Consider the following 18,410-nt stretch of genomic DNA (forward strand, 5'->3'; position numbering starts at 1 on the left):
AGAGGAGGGCCGGGGTGTGCGCTGGGAGACGGGTCCGGAGGCTGCTCGCCCCCATTGCATGGCAGGTGCTTCTCTTGGCCAACTGAACCTGAAGAGGTTCTGCCCGGAGCCCCGGCTTCCAGGCTGGGCCCTGCCGCCCGGCACTCTGAACCTGGACTCCGAGTCGGGGAGTGGTGAGCCCAGCCCCACCTGCCTCCCGATGGCCCCGAGGCATGGGGAGGGGACGCCCGGGCACGCGAGGGCGGTGGCTCACAGGGCTTCCGGAACAGGGAACTCAGAGGGGTGGGGAGCAGTTGCCTGGAGCACCCCGACCTCAGGCCAGGGGTGCCCCACCCCAGCCTCTGAGCAGCTCCTCACATATCACTTCACCGGCCCCATCTGTTCTGCATCCTTCCCTCTGTCAGCTGGTCGTCGTCGCAGACAAGGGTCCTCATCGCCCAGGGAGTCATTCCTTAGGACCCCACAGCCAGGAGGGCAGAAGAGGCTAAGGGGAGAAGGGCTGTAGGGATGCCCAGCCCCACGTGGGGATGTCAGAGGGCGACGCCCCTCGCGGCAGAGGTTGGAGCAGGCGGACGAGCCGGGAAGCCCCTGCATATTTTTGCCAAAATGGCTTCTCATGTAATGTTTCATAAAAGAGGCGTGAGATTAAATACACCTATTTTCATGATTGGGGGGGTGGTTTTGGGTTTGGGCATGATTAGGCCCTAACCAAACCCCTTCTGCACTCTTGACCAGAACATTACGGCAGATTCTACAGGGATCTGTCCTAAGTGGCTTTGCTGAGCCCCCACCAGCTGTTGTAAATGGTTCCTGGCCGCGTTGGATGGGCAAGGTCCCGAGGCGGGCGTGGGTTTTGCCCACTGAACAGGCAGGTGGGGCAGGCGGGGGTTGGTGGCGAGCCTGGGTGTGGGCCGTGCTGAGGCCCTGCCCGCTTCTCCTGTCACCCCTCCTGGGGAGATGCCCTGCCAGCCCCGTGTCACCTCCAGGAAGCTGCAGCGGCCAGAGGCTGTGTCTTACCCAAGGCCACCCGGCTCTTCAGTGACAGCCCAGGCCAGAACCCTTGGTTTCCAGGCAACAGGCTGTCATAGCAAAGTACCACTGGGAGGTTTAAGCCACTGAAGTTCATCATCTCCCGGTTCTGGAGGCTAAAGGTCCAAAATCAAGGTGTTGACAGGGCTGACTCCTTCTGAGGCCTTGAGGGAAGATCTGTTCCAGGCAGCCCCCCCTTGGCTTGGAGACAGCCGCCTGCTCCCTGTGTCTCGTCACAAGACGTTCTCTGCCTGAGTGGTGCCTCTGTCCCTTTTTATAAGGACACCCGTCCTGTTAGGTTGGGCCCCCCCACCCCAGTACGACCTCATCTGAACTAGTCACACCTGCGACCACCCCGTTTCCAAATAAGGCCCCCTTCTGAGGTACCAGGAGTTAGGGCTCCAACATGTGGAGCCGGGGGGGGACACAGTGTCCCCCAACAGTGGCTGTCTCCTCCTGGGCAGCATATGGGCAGGCCGGACTGTGACCCGAGTCTGCTTTGCTTTTAGATTGTGTTGACGCAAGAGAAGGAGCTGGTACAACCCTTCAGCACACTCTTCCCGAAGGTGGAGTACATCGCCAGGGCCGGCTGGACGCGTGACGGCAAATAGTGAGTGTCTCCCTCACTAGGTAGAAGGTGTCCCTTCGCAGTCATTTTCTACCTCTTCTGCCCAAGTTGGGGCAGACACCTCTAAACCAGGGCCCCAAACCACCACCCGGGGGCCAAATCCAGCCCGCTGCCCGTTACCATACAGTCCACAAGCCAAGAATGGCTTGTCCGTTTTTCGGTGATGCAGGGGGAGATCCAAAGAAGAGTATTTTGGGGGCTTCCCTGGTGGTGCAGTGGTGAGGTCTCTGTGCTTCCACTGCACGGAGTGCGGGTTCGATCCCTGGTCAGGGAACTAAGGTCCCACAGGCCATGCAGCACGACTGGGGGGAAAAAAAAAACTGTCCACTTAGAGTAGAATATGAAACAAAGGATAAATAAAGGCTGAGGATTTGGCAGAAGTCTGCCAAGTTTACAAATGATGTGAGGTATTTTCAGAACAAGCTGGATTGCACGCCCCCTTAGCGGGCGTGCCGGTTACGGACCCTTTGCGTGCTGCAGGGTCACCTGCTCAGGTGTCAGTGAGGTCGGCAAAGGAGGCGCCGTTCTGATCAAACACAAGTGTGGAAAGGGGGCCATCGGGCCCTGGCTGGCCTCCGCTGGCCCCTGAGGTGCCAGTCCTCTCTTGCCTCGCCTCCCAGTGCCTGGGCCATGTTCCTGGACCGGCCGCAGCAGCGGCTTCAGCTCGTCCTCCTGCCCCCGGCCCTGTTCATCCCCACCGCCGAGAACGAGGAGCAGCGGGCAGCCTTCGCCAGAGCCGTGCCCAGGAGCGCCCAGCCGCACGTGGTGTACGAGGAGGTCACCGACGTGTGGATCAACGTAAGGGCAGGGGTGTGTGCCCCGACCGGGCCAGGGTCCCGCGTCCCCGCCCCCAGCTCCCCAGCTGGACGGGGGCTGGCGATGTGGAGAAGCCAGCTCCGGAGGGAGAGTCGGTGGGGTCTGACCTCTAGCCAGGCAGTCGGAGCCTCCCCTTTCTCAAAGGGATGTGTCCACCCCCAACCCCAGCCCCCGCCTCTGACACATCCTCTCTCTCTCTCTGCCCGGACAGGTTCACGACATCTTCTATCCCTTCCCCCAACCAGAGGGAGAGGACGAACTCTGCTTCATCCGCGCCAACGAGTGCAAGACCGGCTTCTGCCACTTGTACAAAGTCACCGCCGTTTTGAAGCCCCGTGGCTACGACTGGACCCAGCCCTTCAGCCCCGGGGAAGGTGAGCGAACCTGACTAACACCTTGCTCATCGCCTGTGGTTCAAGCCTGTGGTTTGTTCCCTGGTCCGGCCCCAGAGGGAGTGGGTGCCAATGACTAAGAGGCCGGCCTTTCCCAGTGCCATTCCTGGTCTGGCAGGGTTATCACAGCCAGCTCCCGGCTTATTCAGGCGGCAGTATTTATTGAGCGCCAACTACATGCTATACCCTTTGCACACCAAGTCTGTGCTGTCTGGCTCTTTATAGGAAAAGCTGCCCCGCCCTAGGTGCGGGGTGGGGGCGGGGGGGTGGGTATCACTGTAGGAAGAGAAAAGCGAAGCCCTCTGCTCTGGTGGAGGAGGCAGGCATCATCCAAATACAGTGAGAGGCCAGGAGGCCAGGGGCACAGCAGTGGATAACGTGCCACAGAGCAGAGACCGGGTGGAGGCAGAAGCAGCCACAACACGGCGCTCCAGGCCGAGGGTCAGCCCGTGCAAAGGCCCTGCGGCAGGGCAGGGCTTGGCCTGGCGTGTTGGAGGGACAGCCAGGAGGCCCTTGTGGCTGGAGCAGAGTGAGCGAGGGGGAGACAGGGAGGAAGGGAGGGCAGGGAGGGGACGGGGCAGGTGGCACAGGGCCTCGTGGGCCGCGGGGAGGACTAGGTCTTTTACCGTTGACCTTCGGCCGGTTTAGAATGATTCTTGTGGCTGTTCATGGAGCAGAGCCTGAGGGAGGGGGGAGGTGACAAAGTCGGGGTCAGGCAGTGGGGCTGAGCTGACTCTGCTCTAGATCCAGGTGGGCCCGATTCTGGATGTACTTGACTGCTGAGCTGACACGGTGGATTGCACTGGGGTCTGAGAGAGAGAGAGAGAGGGACGGCGTGGACGTCTGAAAGGGTTTTGGAGTTCCAGTCTGAGACGGAAAGACTCTGAGGGGACAGTTTAGGAGAGAACTGTGGAGTTGGGTTTTGGACATGTTCAAGTTGAAGCTCCGTGCAGGTTCTGGGGACCAGGGTGGATCCACAGTGGGAACGTGGGTGTCCTCACACACGGATGGCATCTCAGCCTGGGGACAGGCTGGGGCACCAAGGGCGGAGCCTGGGTAAGTAGGGTGTGGTCTGAGTGCCAAGCCAGGGCTCTCAGAGCTTGGAGCAGGGTCTCCCCGGCACTGCGGACATCAGGGCCGGGTCACTCTCTGGGGGGTGTCAGGGCCCTGTGGGGTGTGGAGCAGCATCCCTGCTGCCACCCATTCGATGCCAGGAGCACCCCCGTCGTGACAACCACAGATGAACCCAGACACCACCCAGTGTCCCCTGGGGGTGGGACTGTCCTGGATGAGCCACAGGGCTTCGAGGCCATGCCCGCTAAGGAGACTGAGGCCACCACAGTGTGGAGACGGTCACCCAAGGGAGGGGGTATCCGGGGGGGCTCAGGCGCCACAGGAGCCCGAGGGTCAGGAACAGACTAAGCCACAAGCTGCCGGGGTGTCAGGTGAGATGGGGACCAAGGAGTGACCACCGTCTGGGCGTTGTTGTCCTTCAGGGTTGAGCGTGGCCGTCACAGGCCAGCTGAGCCGTCTCAGAGATGCTCGTCAGCATTTGCTTTCCTGTTTGGAAACCCCCTCGCTTTGGAGATCTCACTGGAGAAATCCTCATCCTCCCTCTTGAAATGGGCAGCCAAGAGCTCTCGTTCTGCCTGGTGGTTGTTGAGTGGGGCTCACGGCAGGTGCCCCCGGGGGACCCCTGCCTTTGAGGTGGGCCCTGCTGGTTTCCCCTCCGCCCTTTGGCGCCCTGACTGCATCCTCCCCACCACCCTGCCTCAAGGCTTCCGCCTGCTGCAGGCCACTGAACGGGCCAGAAGGCGAGGCCAAAGGAGTGGGTTCCTTAAGGGCGTCCCGGCCGAGTGGGAGGGCGGTCAGGAGGCTGGGGGACCCGGTCAGGAGGAGTGTGTCCAGGTGACACAGGTGGCTCCCCAGCGAGGGGCCGGGAAGGGAGGAGGGAGGAGCCTGGCATGGTCAGCGGGACCCTCTGGGCCGTGAGCAGCGTGGGCTTGAGCCCAGAAGACGACTGAGGGCAGTCAGAGTAAGTGGGAGCAAGGCAGGGGGACCAGCAGGTTGAGCCATCGCCCAGGCCTCCTGGGGGCCTCCTGGGGGCAGCAGGAGAATTGAGGGCACAGCGACTGTGGACTGGGAGCAGGCGTGTCGGCAGGGCCGGCCCCAGAAGAGGCCTGTGCGACTGGGCTCCCTGCCTGGGCCCAGCAGAGTGGGTGTCAGCAAAGGCGTGAGTGGGCAGGAAGTGGCGCATCCAGCCCCTGGTGAGTGAGGGGCGGAGGAACAGCCCTCCCTCCCAGGTCTTCTTGTGACAAGTCACTCGGCCCAGGTCTCTGCACTGGAAGTTCCTGACTGTGCAGCCCTGTGGATCTGTGCGGGGACATCTGTCCCTCCCTAGGTGACGTGGTCAGTAGTTTGCTTCAGATCCAAGAGGATAGAAAACAATTTTAGGGACTTCCCTGGTGGCACAGTGGTTAAGGATCTGCCTGCCAATGCAGGGGACATGGGTTCGAGCCCTGGTCCAGGAAGGTCCCACATGCCACGGAGCAGCTAAGTCCGTGCGCCACAACTACTGAGCCCGCGCACCTACAGCGCACGCTCCGCAACAAAGAGAAGCCACCACAATGAGAAGCCTGCGCACCGCAACGAAGAGTAGCCCCTGCTTGCCGCAAGTAGAGAAAGCCCATGTGCAGCAACGAAGACCCAGTGTGGCCAATAAATAAATAAATAATAAAAAAAAAAAAAAGGAAAGGAAAGAAAACAATTTTAGCCAGTGCTCATAAACTGTCTTAATAATTTCTAACATGTGGCAAGACACATTCCGTATTGTTATTTACCTGGTAAAAATTCAAAAGCGAGGCCTACCCACCAAAAAACCTCCTGTAACTCCACTGAGCCTTTGCTCAGCCCCAGAGTTTAATCAAGATCTGGTTACGGGGCCTAAGTAGTCACAGGTCCAGGCATGGAAGGTGGCGGATTCTTCCAGGCATGGAAGACTGCAGGATTCTAAAATTGGGTGTTTTTTTTTTTTGGCCGCATGGCCTATGGGATCTTAGTTCCCCAACCAGCCATTGAACCCGCGCCCCCTGCAGAGGAAGTGCGGAGTCTTTACCACTGGACCACCAGGGAAGTCCTGAAAATTGGGTGCTTTTGATAAAAATGCAGATCCCTGGTTTTTCTGGGGAAATGCTGGCGCCCCATCCACATGGTGGGAACCTTGCACCTCGCTCCCTGGGCCGTGGTGTGGCGGGTCCTTGTACCATCCCTGGGGCCCAGCCGGTGTACCTGCCCATCACCTGGATGCCTGGGCTCCGTGGAGAACTCGTGTGCTTTGAGTCCCCATCATAGCTTCCCGGGCTCCCTTCACCTCTTTTCCTTTCTTCCAGATGAATTTAAATGCCCCATCAAGGAGGAGATCACACTGACCAGCGGCGAATGGGAGGTTTTGGCAAGGCACGGCTCCAAGGTACCCGAGTCTCCATGCATGCTTGTACACGCATATGTGCACAGACACAATGCACACGCGCTCCCGCCCCCTCCAGACCCCCCGGGCCTGTGGCTTCTCTCTCCGCCCCCCCACCCGGCCACTCCCTCCTGCTCTGCACACCGAGGGCCACGGGGGCTGTGCTTCCCACCAGCTGGAGACCCTGGGTCCAGGAAGCAGGCTGTCCTGAGCATCCTTTGTTGGATCCTAGTGGGTGAGGCCCAGCCCATTCTCAGTGCCACCTGGAGCATTCACTTAGCCTCCATCCACTCCATGAAGCCACCTGTCCCCAGGACAGCAGTCTGTGAGTCTGTGGGACACTGGTGGTGCCCACCGTAGAACTGTCCTGCAGCTTCCAACGGGGGCCCACCCCCATGCCTGCCCCGGGAGGTTTGGGAACAAAAGATGCAGCTGCAGAGCTGAGAGGTGCACCTTTCACTCCCCGACCCAAATGCTCCATCATAAAAATGTGACCAGGGCTTCCCTGGTGGCGCAGTGGTTGAGAGTCCACCTGCCGATGCAGGGGACATGGGTTCGTGTCCCTGTCTGGGAAGATCCCACATGCCGCGGAGCGGCTGGGCCTGTGAGCCATGGCCGCTGAGCCTGCGCGTCCGGAGCCTGTGCGTCCGGAGCCTGCGCGTCCGGAGCCTGTGCTCCGCAGCAGGAGAGGCCACAGCAGTGAGAGGCCCGCGTACCGCAAAAAAAAAAAAAAAAAAAAATGTGACCAGAGTATCTTCACTGGGGTCCAGGTCTACAGAATTCCAGATTTTCCAAAGAGACCCCTTAATCAGACCTCCTGGATCCCTACCTCACACCAGCATAAAGGCCTCCTGGACCAAAGACTTAGATGGAAAAAGCTAAACCATACAAATAACCAGGAGTAGATGTGGCCAACCCTTTTAAAGTTGAGAGGTGTGCTGCCCAGGGCTGCCAAGAGAAGGGGGCCAGGCACCCCTGGGCAGCGCAGCCAGGGGACGTGGCTCAGCCTTTCTGGGGTGCAGAGGCAGCATCTATTACAGTGTCAACCTATGTCTCACCTGACCCGGCAGCCCCAGGTCTAGGCGTGGACCTTTCGAGGCCACCCCAGGGCACATTCGAGAGGTTAACATGCAAGTGTACATTGCTGTGCTCTTCATACAGTGGGAAATAGTGGTTAGAAAACACTCGAGCAAGAGAAAAGTGTTATTGCTGAGTTCCGGTTCTGTAGGTAACCGTGTCCGTTCCCGTATGACCACACCTGGCCCTACTCAGTCGCTCTGCTGTGGTTGAACCTCACTGGAGGCCCCTGTGCTCATAGCCTCGCTCGGCCCCTCGCTAGCTGGGTGCTAAGACTCAGTTTCCTCACCTGTGAGATGGGACCATCAGATAGCGCTGGTCCTCTCCACAGCAGTTTCTCCCTTGGCGCCATGGACACTCGGGGCCAGAGATGGGCACTGTGGGTGTGGAACAGCGTCCCTGGCCCCCACCCTGGGGGTGACAACCACAGATGTGTCCAGAGGCTGCCAAACGTCCCTGGGGGGCAGAACAGCCCTGGGTGAGGACCCTGCTTTAAAATACTTTGACGCCCTCAGCGCAGCATCTGGCAGACACACAAGACAGTCAAACTTTCTCTAAGGACTTCCCTGGCGGTCAAGTAGTTAGGACTCGGCGCTTTCACTGCCGAGGGCCTGGGTTCAGTCCCTGCTCAGGGAACTAAGATCCCACAAGCCGTGTAAGGCGGCCGAAAAAAAAAACCCAAAACCTTTCTTTAACGTGAAAGTTTTACCTTCTGCATGCCTTATCTTTTTACCCAGAAATTTTCTTTAAAAAAAAGCATTTTAAGAATTAAAAAGGGAAAGAGAGCCCTCTGCCGCCGCCACGGCCGCGTGCTCCATGTGGCCTGTGCCATGGCCCCGGACCTCGGTGGGTCCCCCGCCTGGAGATCCTTCCTGCCTGCATATCTTCTCACATGGTCCTTGTGACGACAGCAGCACACGACTTAACTACCTGTGGTGTGGGGTTTTCCTACGACATCCTCCATTTCTAGAAAACCAGCATTTATTTTTCAAGTACAGTGACAGCGAACACATCAGTGTTTGTTGTAAAAATTGAATCGTTCTAAATAATCCCCTTCCATCCTCACCCCAGACCCCTGTGACCTCCCCACTCCGCCTCAGAGGTGACCACGGGGGGAAATCACTGCAAATATTTCCTATTTTCACCCATCTCCACAGGAGCATCATAATTTTAGAGGATTTGTAGGGTTTTTTTAGACAGTACAGCTTTATGTGGCCACGGAGAACTGTGCCATAATTATGGAGCCAGTCCGTCTTTTGGGCATTCAGGGCGTCACCTCTCTTTAGTCTGAAGAACACTTGGAGCATCTTTGTGCCTTCGTTTTGAACTCACCTCTCTGGTGGAGTCCTCAGGAGCAATTCCCAGGGGTGTAATTGCCGGTTCGGAGGATGTGCCTTTTTGAAGTGCCTCTTTAAGCGTCTGTGCTGCGTGGTCAGCCCCAGCAAGGCAGTGCCTGTTCCCGGCCCCAGAGCAAGGTTCCTTCCTGCACCTCCTGAGGACAGTGCCTAAGAACCATGCCAGGGGTCTGATGGGCGCTGCCCCAGGAAACCGGTGGGGCAGGGAATTACCACTTCTTAACCCTGAGCACCTGGGTCAGAGAGGTGGGCTGTCCCCACTGGGGACCAGGGCCGGTGACTGGCAGGCCCAGGACAGGCCCTCCCTCAGCCTCTGTCCCAGCACTGGGGCCTCAGCCCCCCTCAGTGGCTGATCTGGATCTGCCTGGAAGGAGCTGTCCGGACCCGGAGTTCTGATTGCAAGTCAGACCGGAGAACACGCAGTTAGCCCAGCCCTAGTGGGGTCTGCTCCTGCCCCACGGGGTCTGTGAAGTCTCCCAGACAGCTGTCCAGCCTGTGGGCTCAAGCCAGCTCAGAGAGAACGGGTCCCCGGTCCACAGAACGCTGGGCCCTCCCTGGGGGTGGGGAGGGCGGCCCTGTCACCAAGAGCCCCCGTGCCCCTGCAGATCTGGGTCAACGAGGAGACGAAGCTGGTGTACTTCCAAGGCACGAAGGACACGCCCCTGGAGCACCACCTCTACGTGGTCAGCTACGAGTCAGCCGGCGAGATCGTGCGCCTCACCACGCCCGGCTTCTCCCACAGCTGCTCTATGAGCCAGGTGGGCACCTCCCTGATGCTCCCTCCCTTGGAACATTCTGGAAGATCAGGCAGCATTCTGGAACATGAGCACAGGGCCACCCCCATCCCGGGCAAGCAGCCAGTGGCCGTTTGCTGGCTGCAGAACCAGCAAGATGGGCACACTCTGGCGTCGGGCAGGTCTGGCTCTGACCCCCACCCCCGCTGGGTCCAGCGGCCTCCGCTGGGGTCCCCTGGCCAGGGGACAGGCTCCTCTCACCTCAGTCTGCTTATCTGCAAGGCGGGGCTGGTGGTAACAGCAGCAGAGTTAGGTAGGGGGACACACCACACGGGGTGAAGATGGCATGTGGTTGATGCAGGTGGCGGGTGAGCAGGGAGGGGGAGGGGGAGGCGCCCCGCGGTCTCAGCACCCCGTCCCGCCTGCAGAACTTCGACATGTTCATCAGCCACTACAGCAGCGTGGGCACGCCACCCTGCGTGCACGTCTACAAGCTGAGCGGCCCCGATGATGACCCCCTGCACAAGCAGCCCCGGTTCTGGGCCAGCATGATGGAGGCGGCCAGTGAGTAGCCCCAGGCCCCCGGGCTCTTGAGCGAGTCCTTCCCCTTGGGAGCCCCAGCTTGCTCGTCGCAGGCCTGGTAAATAAGGCAGGTGAGAGGGGGCCACCTGGGCGAGCGCAAGGCATTGAGCGGCACGGCCCCAAGAGCGGGTCGAGCATAACCACAGGCCCCGAACTGTCCTGTGGGCCCCCCGAGACAGTCTCTGGTTTCTGTGCTGCTGTTATGGATGGAGCACATACTCAGTGCAGGAGCCGACTCTGCCAGACGGATGGGGTCCCTACACGGGCCATCCTCGTCCTCAGGGGCGGCCGTCTCCAAGGGCGCCTGTGCAGAGCAGACGCTCCAAAGCCTTCGTTTGTGGAAGGAGCCGGGGGTAGGTCGTGAGGGGCCTCGGGGAGCACGAGGCAGCTTGTCAGTTTGCCCAGGAGCCTCCAGGGTGCCAGGACTCTGCCCAGTTGACCCCATGTTCCAATTCTGGCTGCGGAAGCGAAGGCAAGTCAGCTCATCTCGCTGAAATGTTTCCTTATCTACGGAACGGTCCAGTGGCAGCCCATGGGATGTAAACCAAGTGCTCACGTAGCGCCTAGCTCATAGGAAGCGCTCACTAAAGAGGACGCCCTTCCCTGAACCCAGCCCTGCCACTTGCAGATTTCTAGAACATTGTAGGAAATAGGAATCCCTGGAGTTTGGGGTGGGTGTTATGGGCTGGAAAACAGTTTGTCACATCACCGCCCCCGAAAGCTGAATAAGTAAGCAGCCCCCTCCATGTGACAGCTCAGTCCCTGACTCTCCCCATGTCACCATGGATGTGACAGTGTGGGAACTCTGGCCCTGGTTCACAGAAGAGGAAACTGAGGGAAGGGAGGGGCCTGCCAAGGCACCCAGCACAGCCAGTGGGGCAGCACTGGGGGCGCGGGTGTCCCGATCCCCAGCCCCCGGCGTGCAGGCAGGCAGACGGGGGCACCGCTGCCCCAAAAGTCCAGTCTCGCCACATCTGTGAGAAGCTGGCAAGCTGGCCCGTGGGCCAACTCCGGCCACGTCCAGTCATTTCGGCATCACCCGTGGTGACTTCGGGGCTGCAGCAGCAGCAGAGTCAAGTACAGTCAGCCCCTCCCCAGCCACAGGTTCCGCATCCATGGATGCAGCCAACCACAGAGCATTCCAAAGAGAAAAACTTGAGCTGTGCGTGGCAGCCATTTACATAGCACTTGCATCGCATTTACATAACATTTGGTATCAGGTATTATAAGTAACCTAGAGGTGACTTAAAGCTAAAGCACGTGGGAGGGTGTGCATAGGTTTTATGCAAGTACTGTGCTATTTCACATGAGGGGCTTGAGCATCGGCAGGTTTTGGTATCTGAGGAGCGCCCTAGAACCAATCCCCTGAGGATACAGAGCGACGAGTGTGGTTACAACCCAGAGACACACGACGGCTCTTCTGCGTGTAAAGCCAAAAATACTTGCTACTTAGCCTTTTACAGTAAATATTTGCACACCCCTGACCTACATCACTATTTACTTATTTTCCTCTTAAATTGACACTCTGTTTAACCTAAATGAACTTAAAGGAAGAGTTGTCTTCACCACTGGATTGGAAAACCAGTGTTGCTTTGCAAAGATACAGGTAACCATGAAAATCAGAGAGAGCCCCCTCCCCACCATAAAACTGTCCATTAATCAGATCCCAGCGCTGTCATCACCTCCGTACTAGATGAGCCAGTGTCGGGGCTCTGGAGTTGGTCCCAGCCAGACTGTGGCCTGGCCCGAGCTGGCTCACAGGGTGCAGGGTCACTTCCGCGCACAGCCTCTGATTTTAACTGTCAGGCAGCACAGGAGATGGGGTGCCTCCGGTCCACCCTCCGGGGCTGGGGGAGTGTGGGCGTCGGCCAGACATGGACCCTGCTTCGAGGTGGGCTTCCCGGGCCCGCCCCGGCCCAGCCCGGCCCTCGGAGCCACAGCCACTCTGTCTCCGCAGGCTGTCCCCCGGATTACGTGCCCCCGGAAATCTTCCATTTCCACACACGCTCGGATGTGCAGCTCTATGGCATGATCTACAAGCCGCACGCCGTGCAGCCAGGGAAGAAGCACCCCACTGTCCTCTTTGTGTACGGAGGTCCGCAGGTGGGCGCTGCCCTGCTCCCCACACCCTCCCCCCTCCCCCAGTGCCCCTCCCCATCCCCACTGACCACGCAGGGTCCTTGGGGGCCCCTGGCTCTCCGCACACCGCACTCTCCGGCACAGCCACTCTTTCACCTGCTGATACTCCCGTGTCCCTCTGGGAAGCCCCCCTAAACCTGGCGTGTGTGTCTGGGCCACCTGCCCAGCAGTGACCCACTCTCACCCCTGGTCACCAGCTTGGGGACAGAGGTGGCCAAGGGCCCTGGGCCCAGCTCTCTGTGAAGGGGACAGGCCAGGCAGGCAGGTTGGCAAGCAGGTCCATCTAAGAGAGCGGTTCTCTGCTGGAGGTGGTCTGTCCCCCAGGTGGTACTTGGCGATGTCTGGGGACATTTGTAGTTGTCGCAGCAGGGGTGGGGGAATGCTCCTGGCATCTAGTGGGTAGAGGCCTCGGATGCTGTCAACACCCTACAGTCAGCGGGATGCCCCTACCCGCAGAGGACGATAAGGCCCCACACATTCATCGTGCCAAATAAGGGACTAGCGTAAGTGACGTCACTTGGGAAACAGTGCCCGCCACCCGCAGCAGTTTTTGTGTCTGTTTTTAGAGATAACTGAAGGGTAGAAAAGAAAGAGGCTGAAGAAATAAGGGAGTAATTCCATGGAGGGCCTGGGGCAGAGTCCCTGGCCGAGAAGGGAGCCTGGCCGGGGCCTTCCTCTCTGTAGCACATCCCAAGCACAAGGCCTGGTGCACAGTGGGCCCCCGTCTGACCTTCCCCTCCCCGCCACTTCCACAACCTGCCCAGGGCCATCCATAGCCTTCACGATAGAGCACAGGCCGCGTCTTCAGGCTGTAAGCCCCCGTCCCATCCCGCTGGCGTCTCTCCCGTCTAGCCCATCCTTCCGGTGTTTTACTTGTATTTCTCACACTCGCCTCATCTCGCCTTCCCCACAGGTGCAGCTGGTCAATAACTCCTTCAAAGGAATCAAGTATTTGCGGCTTAACACTCTGGCGTCTCTGGGCTACGCCGTGGTCGTGATTGACGGCAGGGGCTCCTGTCAGCGAGGGCTCCGATTTGAAGGGGCCCTGAAAAACCAAATGGTAACATCTCTTCTCAGTCCCTTCCTGTGTGGTGAAGGGGGACCTGGGGCTTGGGGGCAGCCCTGGGGCACCTTCATCAAGGATGGTCCTGGCCAGGATGTCAGTCATAAGTGGGGCGGCCTTTGGAACCAGAGGGAACATCCACTCTGTTGCTCTGCTCTGAGTTGGGCCTATGGGGAGACAGGTAGACACACGCCCCACCTGGTGCCTAAAACCCAGATGCAGCCAGACACGTCAGTATAGGCCTGATCAGCAGGAAGTCCCAAGGGTTGGGCAAGACAGGCACTGGTGGCTGTGGAAGTGGTGCTGTGGTGGTGGTGGTGATAATAACGATGGTGATCGTGACGTGGATGGTGATGGTGGTGGTGGTCCTGGCGGTGGTGATGACGGTGATGACACCAGCCGTTCATCAAGCCTCAGCATACGCCAGGCCTCAGAGTACAGGACACTCAGCATCTCGTTTCATCCTCACACCCACTGTAGACTCGGTCCTATTCATGTTGACGTCCTTGTTTTGGGGATGAGGAAACTGAGGCCCAGAGAAGGGACATGACTTTCTCAGAGTCAGCCAGGGGATGGCGGGGCAGGGTTGGTGCCAGGCCTGTCTGACCGCCACCCCAGACAGCAGATTTGCATGGGGCCTGGAGAGAAGGGTAGCTTCCAGAGAGCTGCTTTTGATCCAAGAGGAAGAGGGCTCCCTGCAAGGGAAGAGGTGGGACAGCAGGGCACGTGCCTGGGAGGAGGCCACTGAGAGGTGCCTGGCCTCATCCCCCAGGGCCAGGTGGAGATCGAGGACCAGGTGGAGGGCTTGCACTTCGTGGCCGAGAAGTACGGCTTCATTGACCTGAGCCGGGTTGCCATCCACGGCTGGTCCTACGGAGGCTTCCTCTCGCTCATGGGGCTGATCCACAAGCCCCAGGTGTTCAAGGTGGGTCCTGTCCCCACCTCCTCCCTCCTGTCCGCCAGCGCCCACCCGTGCCCCTTGGAGCCCGCCCCCCTGGGGGAGGCATCTTGGCAGGGGCCTTGCCACGTGGCTGTTTCTCCCCGCAGCAGCCCCATGGGGCCGAGCCCCCCTCCTCATTGCCCGCCACTGCTGACCCCAGGATGGCGTCCGGCTGCACAAAACCCCGCCAGCAGCTCTCTGTGGGAGGCTGAGCCCGGGACCCCGGCCTCGGATGGGCAGAGGTGGGGCATGGTGTGAAGAGCGTCGGGGGAGGGGCCCCCAGGCCGGCGGCACTGTCAGGGCACCGCGGGGCGGCGATGAGGAGGCGGAGGCGGCAGGAAGGCAGTGGGCCCAGGGAGGGGCCGATCCCGGCCCCGGCGCGCTCGTTCAGCTCACCCACCCTCCCGAGACAATGCACGGTCCACGGGGGAGACACGTCTGAGGGCCCCTCCCCTGCCAGCCCCCGTGTGCATGCCCGCTCCTCACGTCCTCCGGGGGAGGCCCCGGGACAGCCGGCCAAGCGCAGGCTCCCAGGACCTGACCTTTGTGTGTATGTGTCTCTCTCTTTCTCTCTCTCTCCCCCCCACTCCATCCACTGTGGCCCTCAGGTGGCCATCGCAGGTGCTCCGGTCACAGTCTGGATGGCCTACGACACAGGGTACACAGAACGCTACATGGATGTCCCAGAAAACAACCAGCTTGGCTACGAGGCGGGTTCCGTGGCCCTGCACGTGGAGAAGCTGCCCAATGAGTAAGGCCCCCACCCGCCCTGACTTCAGGGTCGCCAGGGCTGGCCGTCCATGAAGCTGGCCCGCCTGTGGCCGGCTGGGCGTGGCTTCCACACCTCCCACTGTGCCTGCCCCTTGGTCCCCTCTGCTCCTGCAGCCCTCCCTCCTCACCACTCCTCACTGAAAGCAGGTGCCTGGGTTCTCTTGGAGCGAGGAGGGAGGGAAGCCCCCCAGCCCTGCCCCCAGAAAGATAGAAGGGAAGGTCTAGAGTCACACCTTGCACGTGCTGGCTCCCCTCATCCCCCAAACACGCGGCCCACTATGGACCCCCTGAGTCAGTTTTTAACCTGAACGGCCTCTGTCTTGTGGGTTTTGACACCGTGGTTCAGAACACAGGTCCACAGTGGTTCTAGCATGTAGGTGTGTTGGAACAGCTCTGATGTCCCACGTCAAGGCTTTGGGCATTGGCTTCTGATTCGCCAATTGAAAAGAAACTGGCGTGGCCAGTTTCTGGTGTGGCTCTGTCTGGTGAACCTGGGCCCCACCTTTAGTGCCAGGGTTCTCGTCACAGGCTGACCCCGCCAGGGCCCCTCTCCCTGCAAGGCTGCTCTCTAGTCTGGAGGGTGACCTGGGCTCCATAGTGGCGTGCTATCATGCAGCCAAGCTCAGAACCCACTGCTCCGTGGCCACTCCGATTTACGTTCACATTCATCCCAATTCACTAGAACAGTAAAACCGTGGAGACAGATGACCAGTCGTTGCCCGGGGTGGGGAGTGCCTGCTCATGGGCACAGGGGTTTGCTCCAGAGTGATGGAAGTGCTCTGGAACTCAGGATAGACATGATGGTTGCACGACACTGTGAATGCACCAAATGCCCCGAAATCCCTTTAAAATTAGTAAATTTTAGGTTGTGTGAGTGTCACTTCAATAAGTTATTTTTATTTATAAATCAAAATTTTAAAAAGTAAGGTTCCTCGACCACCCTTGCCACATGTCAGGCACTCAGTAGCCACCTGGCGGTGATGGGTGGCGCAGGTCTAGAACATTCCATCGTCTCAGAGTGCCCGTGGGCAGCACTGCTCCAGAAGCTTCCCTGAGCTCAGGGCATTCCAGGCACAGCCTCTGCGCACACCCCTCCCCTCCTCACCTGGAAGGAAGTGAGGGGTCTCCCAGACCCGCCAGTTGTGCACTGTGCACGGGATTTGAGTTCCGTCACGTTCTGCTGATGAGCTGCTGCTTCGGCCCTCGCTGTCCTGGGGCTGGGGCGGGACCCTGGGCCCCCAACCCTGGCTGAGCGTGGACTGTGGTGCGACTGCCTATGGGCGGGAGAAGGGGGTCTCGCCCCAGACCCTCACGCCCACCTTGTCTTCCAGGCCCAACCGCCTGCTCATCCTGCACGGCTTCCTGGATGAGAACGTGCACTTTTTCCACACAAACTTCCTCGTCTCTCAGCTGATCCGAGCAGGAAAGCCTTACCAGCTCCAGGTGGGTGGCTCCTCCCAGGAACCCGCTGCGTGGGCAGCAGTGGGTTGGGGCACCCGTGGCCGCGCCCCCATCCTCACACCTGACTGCCTGGCTCCACACTTAGCCGGCTCCCTGGGTCCCGACCACCATTCAGCAGTCGTGCGCTGATCGCTCCGGGTCCGCGCCACCTTCTGCTGGCGACACCTGGGAACTGGGCCCGGTGGAGGGAGGCTGATGTTACCGAAATGATTGCGCATGCGCGCCAGGAACCTTGCTTTGAAGGAACTGTACAGAATACTGAAAACATCTGGGGGCGGGGCGGGGGGGTGTCCCTTGACGGGGGTCAGAAAATAATTCCCCGAAGAGGTGACATTTAAGGGTGCTAAAGAGTAAATGGGGACTCATCTAGGCCTGGGGGGCGGCTGTGGAAGACACCAGACAGGAAATTAGTAGGAGGGAGTAGCTCCAGGACGGGAGACCAGGGTAGCTGGAGCCAGCAGGAGAACAGCTGGGGAGCAGGATGTGGTGACTGGCATGGCAAGCCGCCTGACGCCTCCGCTCATGGGCGGGACTTCAGCAGTAAGGGGCGGAACCTTGTGAGAGGGCGGGGCTTCAGCGGTAAGGGGTGGGCCTCAGGGGAGGGCTGTGTTTTGTTCCGAAGGGTGAGGCGAGGTGTCAGGCCTCCCTCTGGCAGCCCTGTAGACAGAGGCCCATGGGGGCCAGTGGGACATGAGCCACAGTCAGTTGTCCCGGCAGGAAAGGGGGCGGGAGTGGGGAGCGAGAGGCCTGGTGGATTCGGAGGAGTGGGGGGTTGGTGTGCTGGAGGCGAGAGGGACAGATTTTTTTACCTGCTGCTGCCCCGCAGTCTTTCCGCTTCCTGGACGCCTCCATGCGCTCTGAGCTGTCAGGGGAAGACATGTTGCCATTCAACAAATGGGGAAACTGAGGGTCACCGGGCAGGAGGGACAGGCCGCAGGGACCTGTGGCTGGGCATGCGCTTGCCAGACAGGGCAGGAGGGAGGCGGGGCTCCCTGTGGGTGAAGAGCTGGGTTGGGCGTTGCTTGGCGGTCCCCCCCCCAGCTGCACATGCTCTCCAAACACAGGCCAGAGGCAGCTGCACATCAGAGCAAAGGAGTCAGGCGGGGCCAGGATGGATCCTCACCTGTCCCTTCTGAGCCCGAAGCCCTGAGCCTCGCTGCTGGGATAGTCACTCCCTTTCCCATGCGGCCATTGGTGGCAGGTCCTTTAACCTTGGGCCTTGTCTCCTCATCTGTGAAATGGGCGTGATAACCCCTGCCTCCCAGAGGTTGTGAGGGTCAAATGAGTTCTCTCAGGAATAGCATTTGTCACATAAGGGGGTCCCAGAGGCTTGTGCCCCTGCCTCCCCAGGGGAAATTGAAGGTGAGACAAGACACTCCCTTGGGGGCTGCGAGTGGGGGAGATGGAGCACGCCCACCTTCCTCTTCGGACACTGGGCAGCAGTTGGCCTGGAGGCTGACAGCCCCAGCTTGTTGGTGCATCACGTTTGTTGTCGGATGTCAGGCCTGGGACTGGGGGCTGGGAGCACAGTGGGGAGCCAGATGGACCCTCTCCCTGCCCTCACAGCCCAGAAGGAGGAAGAAGTAACCAGACACCCAGGACCCAGGGTGGCATGAAGGGGTGGGTGCAGCGGGGTCTGTCCCAGGCAGTGCCGCTGCCCCGGGCCCGGAAGGAGTGGGGCCTGTGAGGCTGTAGGGGCAGCAGGACCCAGGAGTCCAGGTCTTGATCTCAAGCTGGCAAGTCCTTGCGGACCTCTGAGCTGGGGACCATATGATCAGACTTGTGATTCATCCAGGATGGATTCATCAAGGCAAGGGTGGAGGAGGGGAGATCTCTGGGCAGTTTGGTGCATTCCTAGGGTAATGCATTCCTAGAGTCTGAAGCAGGTTTCACGCCTACCCCATGAGCCCTTAGGGCTCCTCCAAGAACTGTTGGGGTGCAGGAGCCCTCATTTCAT

General features: G+C 59.9%; 1 protein-coding gene across 5 annotated transcripts in view; it reads left to right on the top strand.

Moving 5' to 3' along the window:
- DPP9 (dipeptidyl peptidase 9) overlaps positions 1–18,410 on the top strand; it is a 45,454-nt gene that overhangs the window by 21,066 nt on the left and 5,978 nt on the right. For 2 of the 5 annotated variants that reach the window (XM_022556958.3, XM_022556965.3), the window contains 11 exons: positions 1,539–1,639; positions 2,278–2,455; positions 2,685–2,847; positions 6,255–6,334; positions 9,369–9,521; positions 9,926–10,061; positions 12,037–12,182; positions 13,132–13,278; positions 14,054–14,206; positions 14,830–14,972; positions 16,324–16,435. In XM_022556958.3, the coding sequence (XP_022412666.1) occupies positions 1,539–1,639; positions 2,278–2,455; positions 2,685–2,847; positions 6,255–6,334; positions 9,369–9,521; positions 9,926–10,061; positions 12,037–12,182; positions 13,132–13,278; positions 14,054–14,206; positions 14,830–14,972; positions 16,324–16,435 (1,512 nt within the window). Of the gene's footprint in view, positions 1–1,538; positions 1,641–2,277; positions 2,456–2,684; positions 2,848–6,254; positions 6,335–9,368; positions 9,522–9,925; positions 10,062–12,036; positions 12,183–13,131; positions 13,279–14,053; positions 14,207–14,328; positions 14,464–14,829; positions 14,973–16,323; positions 16,436–18,410 lie in introns of those variants that run through there. The other 3 variants (XM_089905617.1, XM_089905618.1, XM_089905619.1) reach the window with 3 other exon arrangements.

This window comes from Delphinapterus leucas, unplaced genomic scaffold, assembly GCF_059928025.1.
Source record: "Delphinapterus leucas isolate spDelLeu-1000000601 "Yukka" unplaced genomic scaffold, BTC_Dleu_Yukka2 spDelLeu_asBTCV2_sq25, whole genome shotgun sequence".
In the NCBI taxonomy this organism is placed as follows: Eukaryota; Metazoa; Chordata; class Mammalia; order Artiodactyla; family Monodontidae; genus Delphinapterus; species Delphinapterus leucas.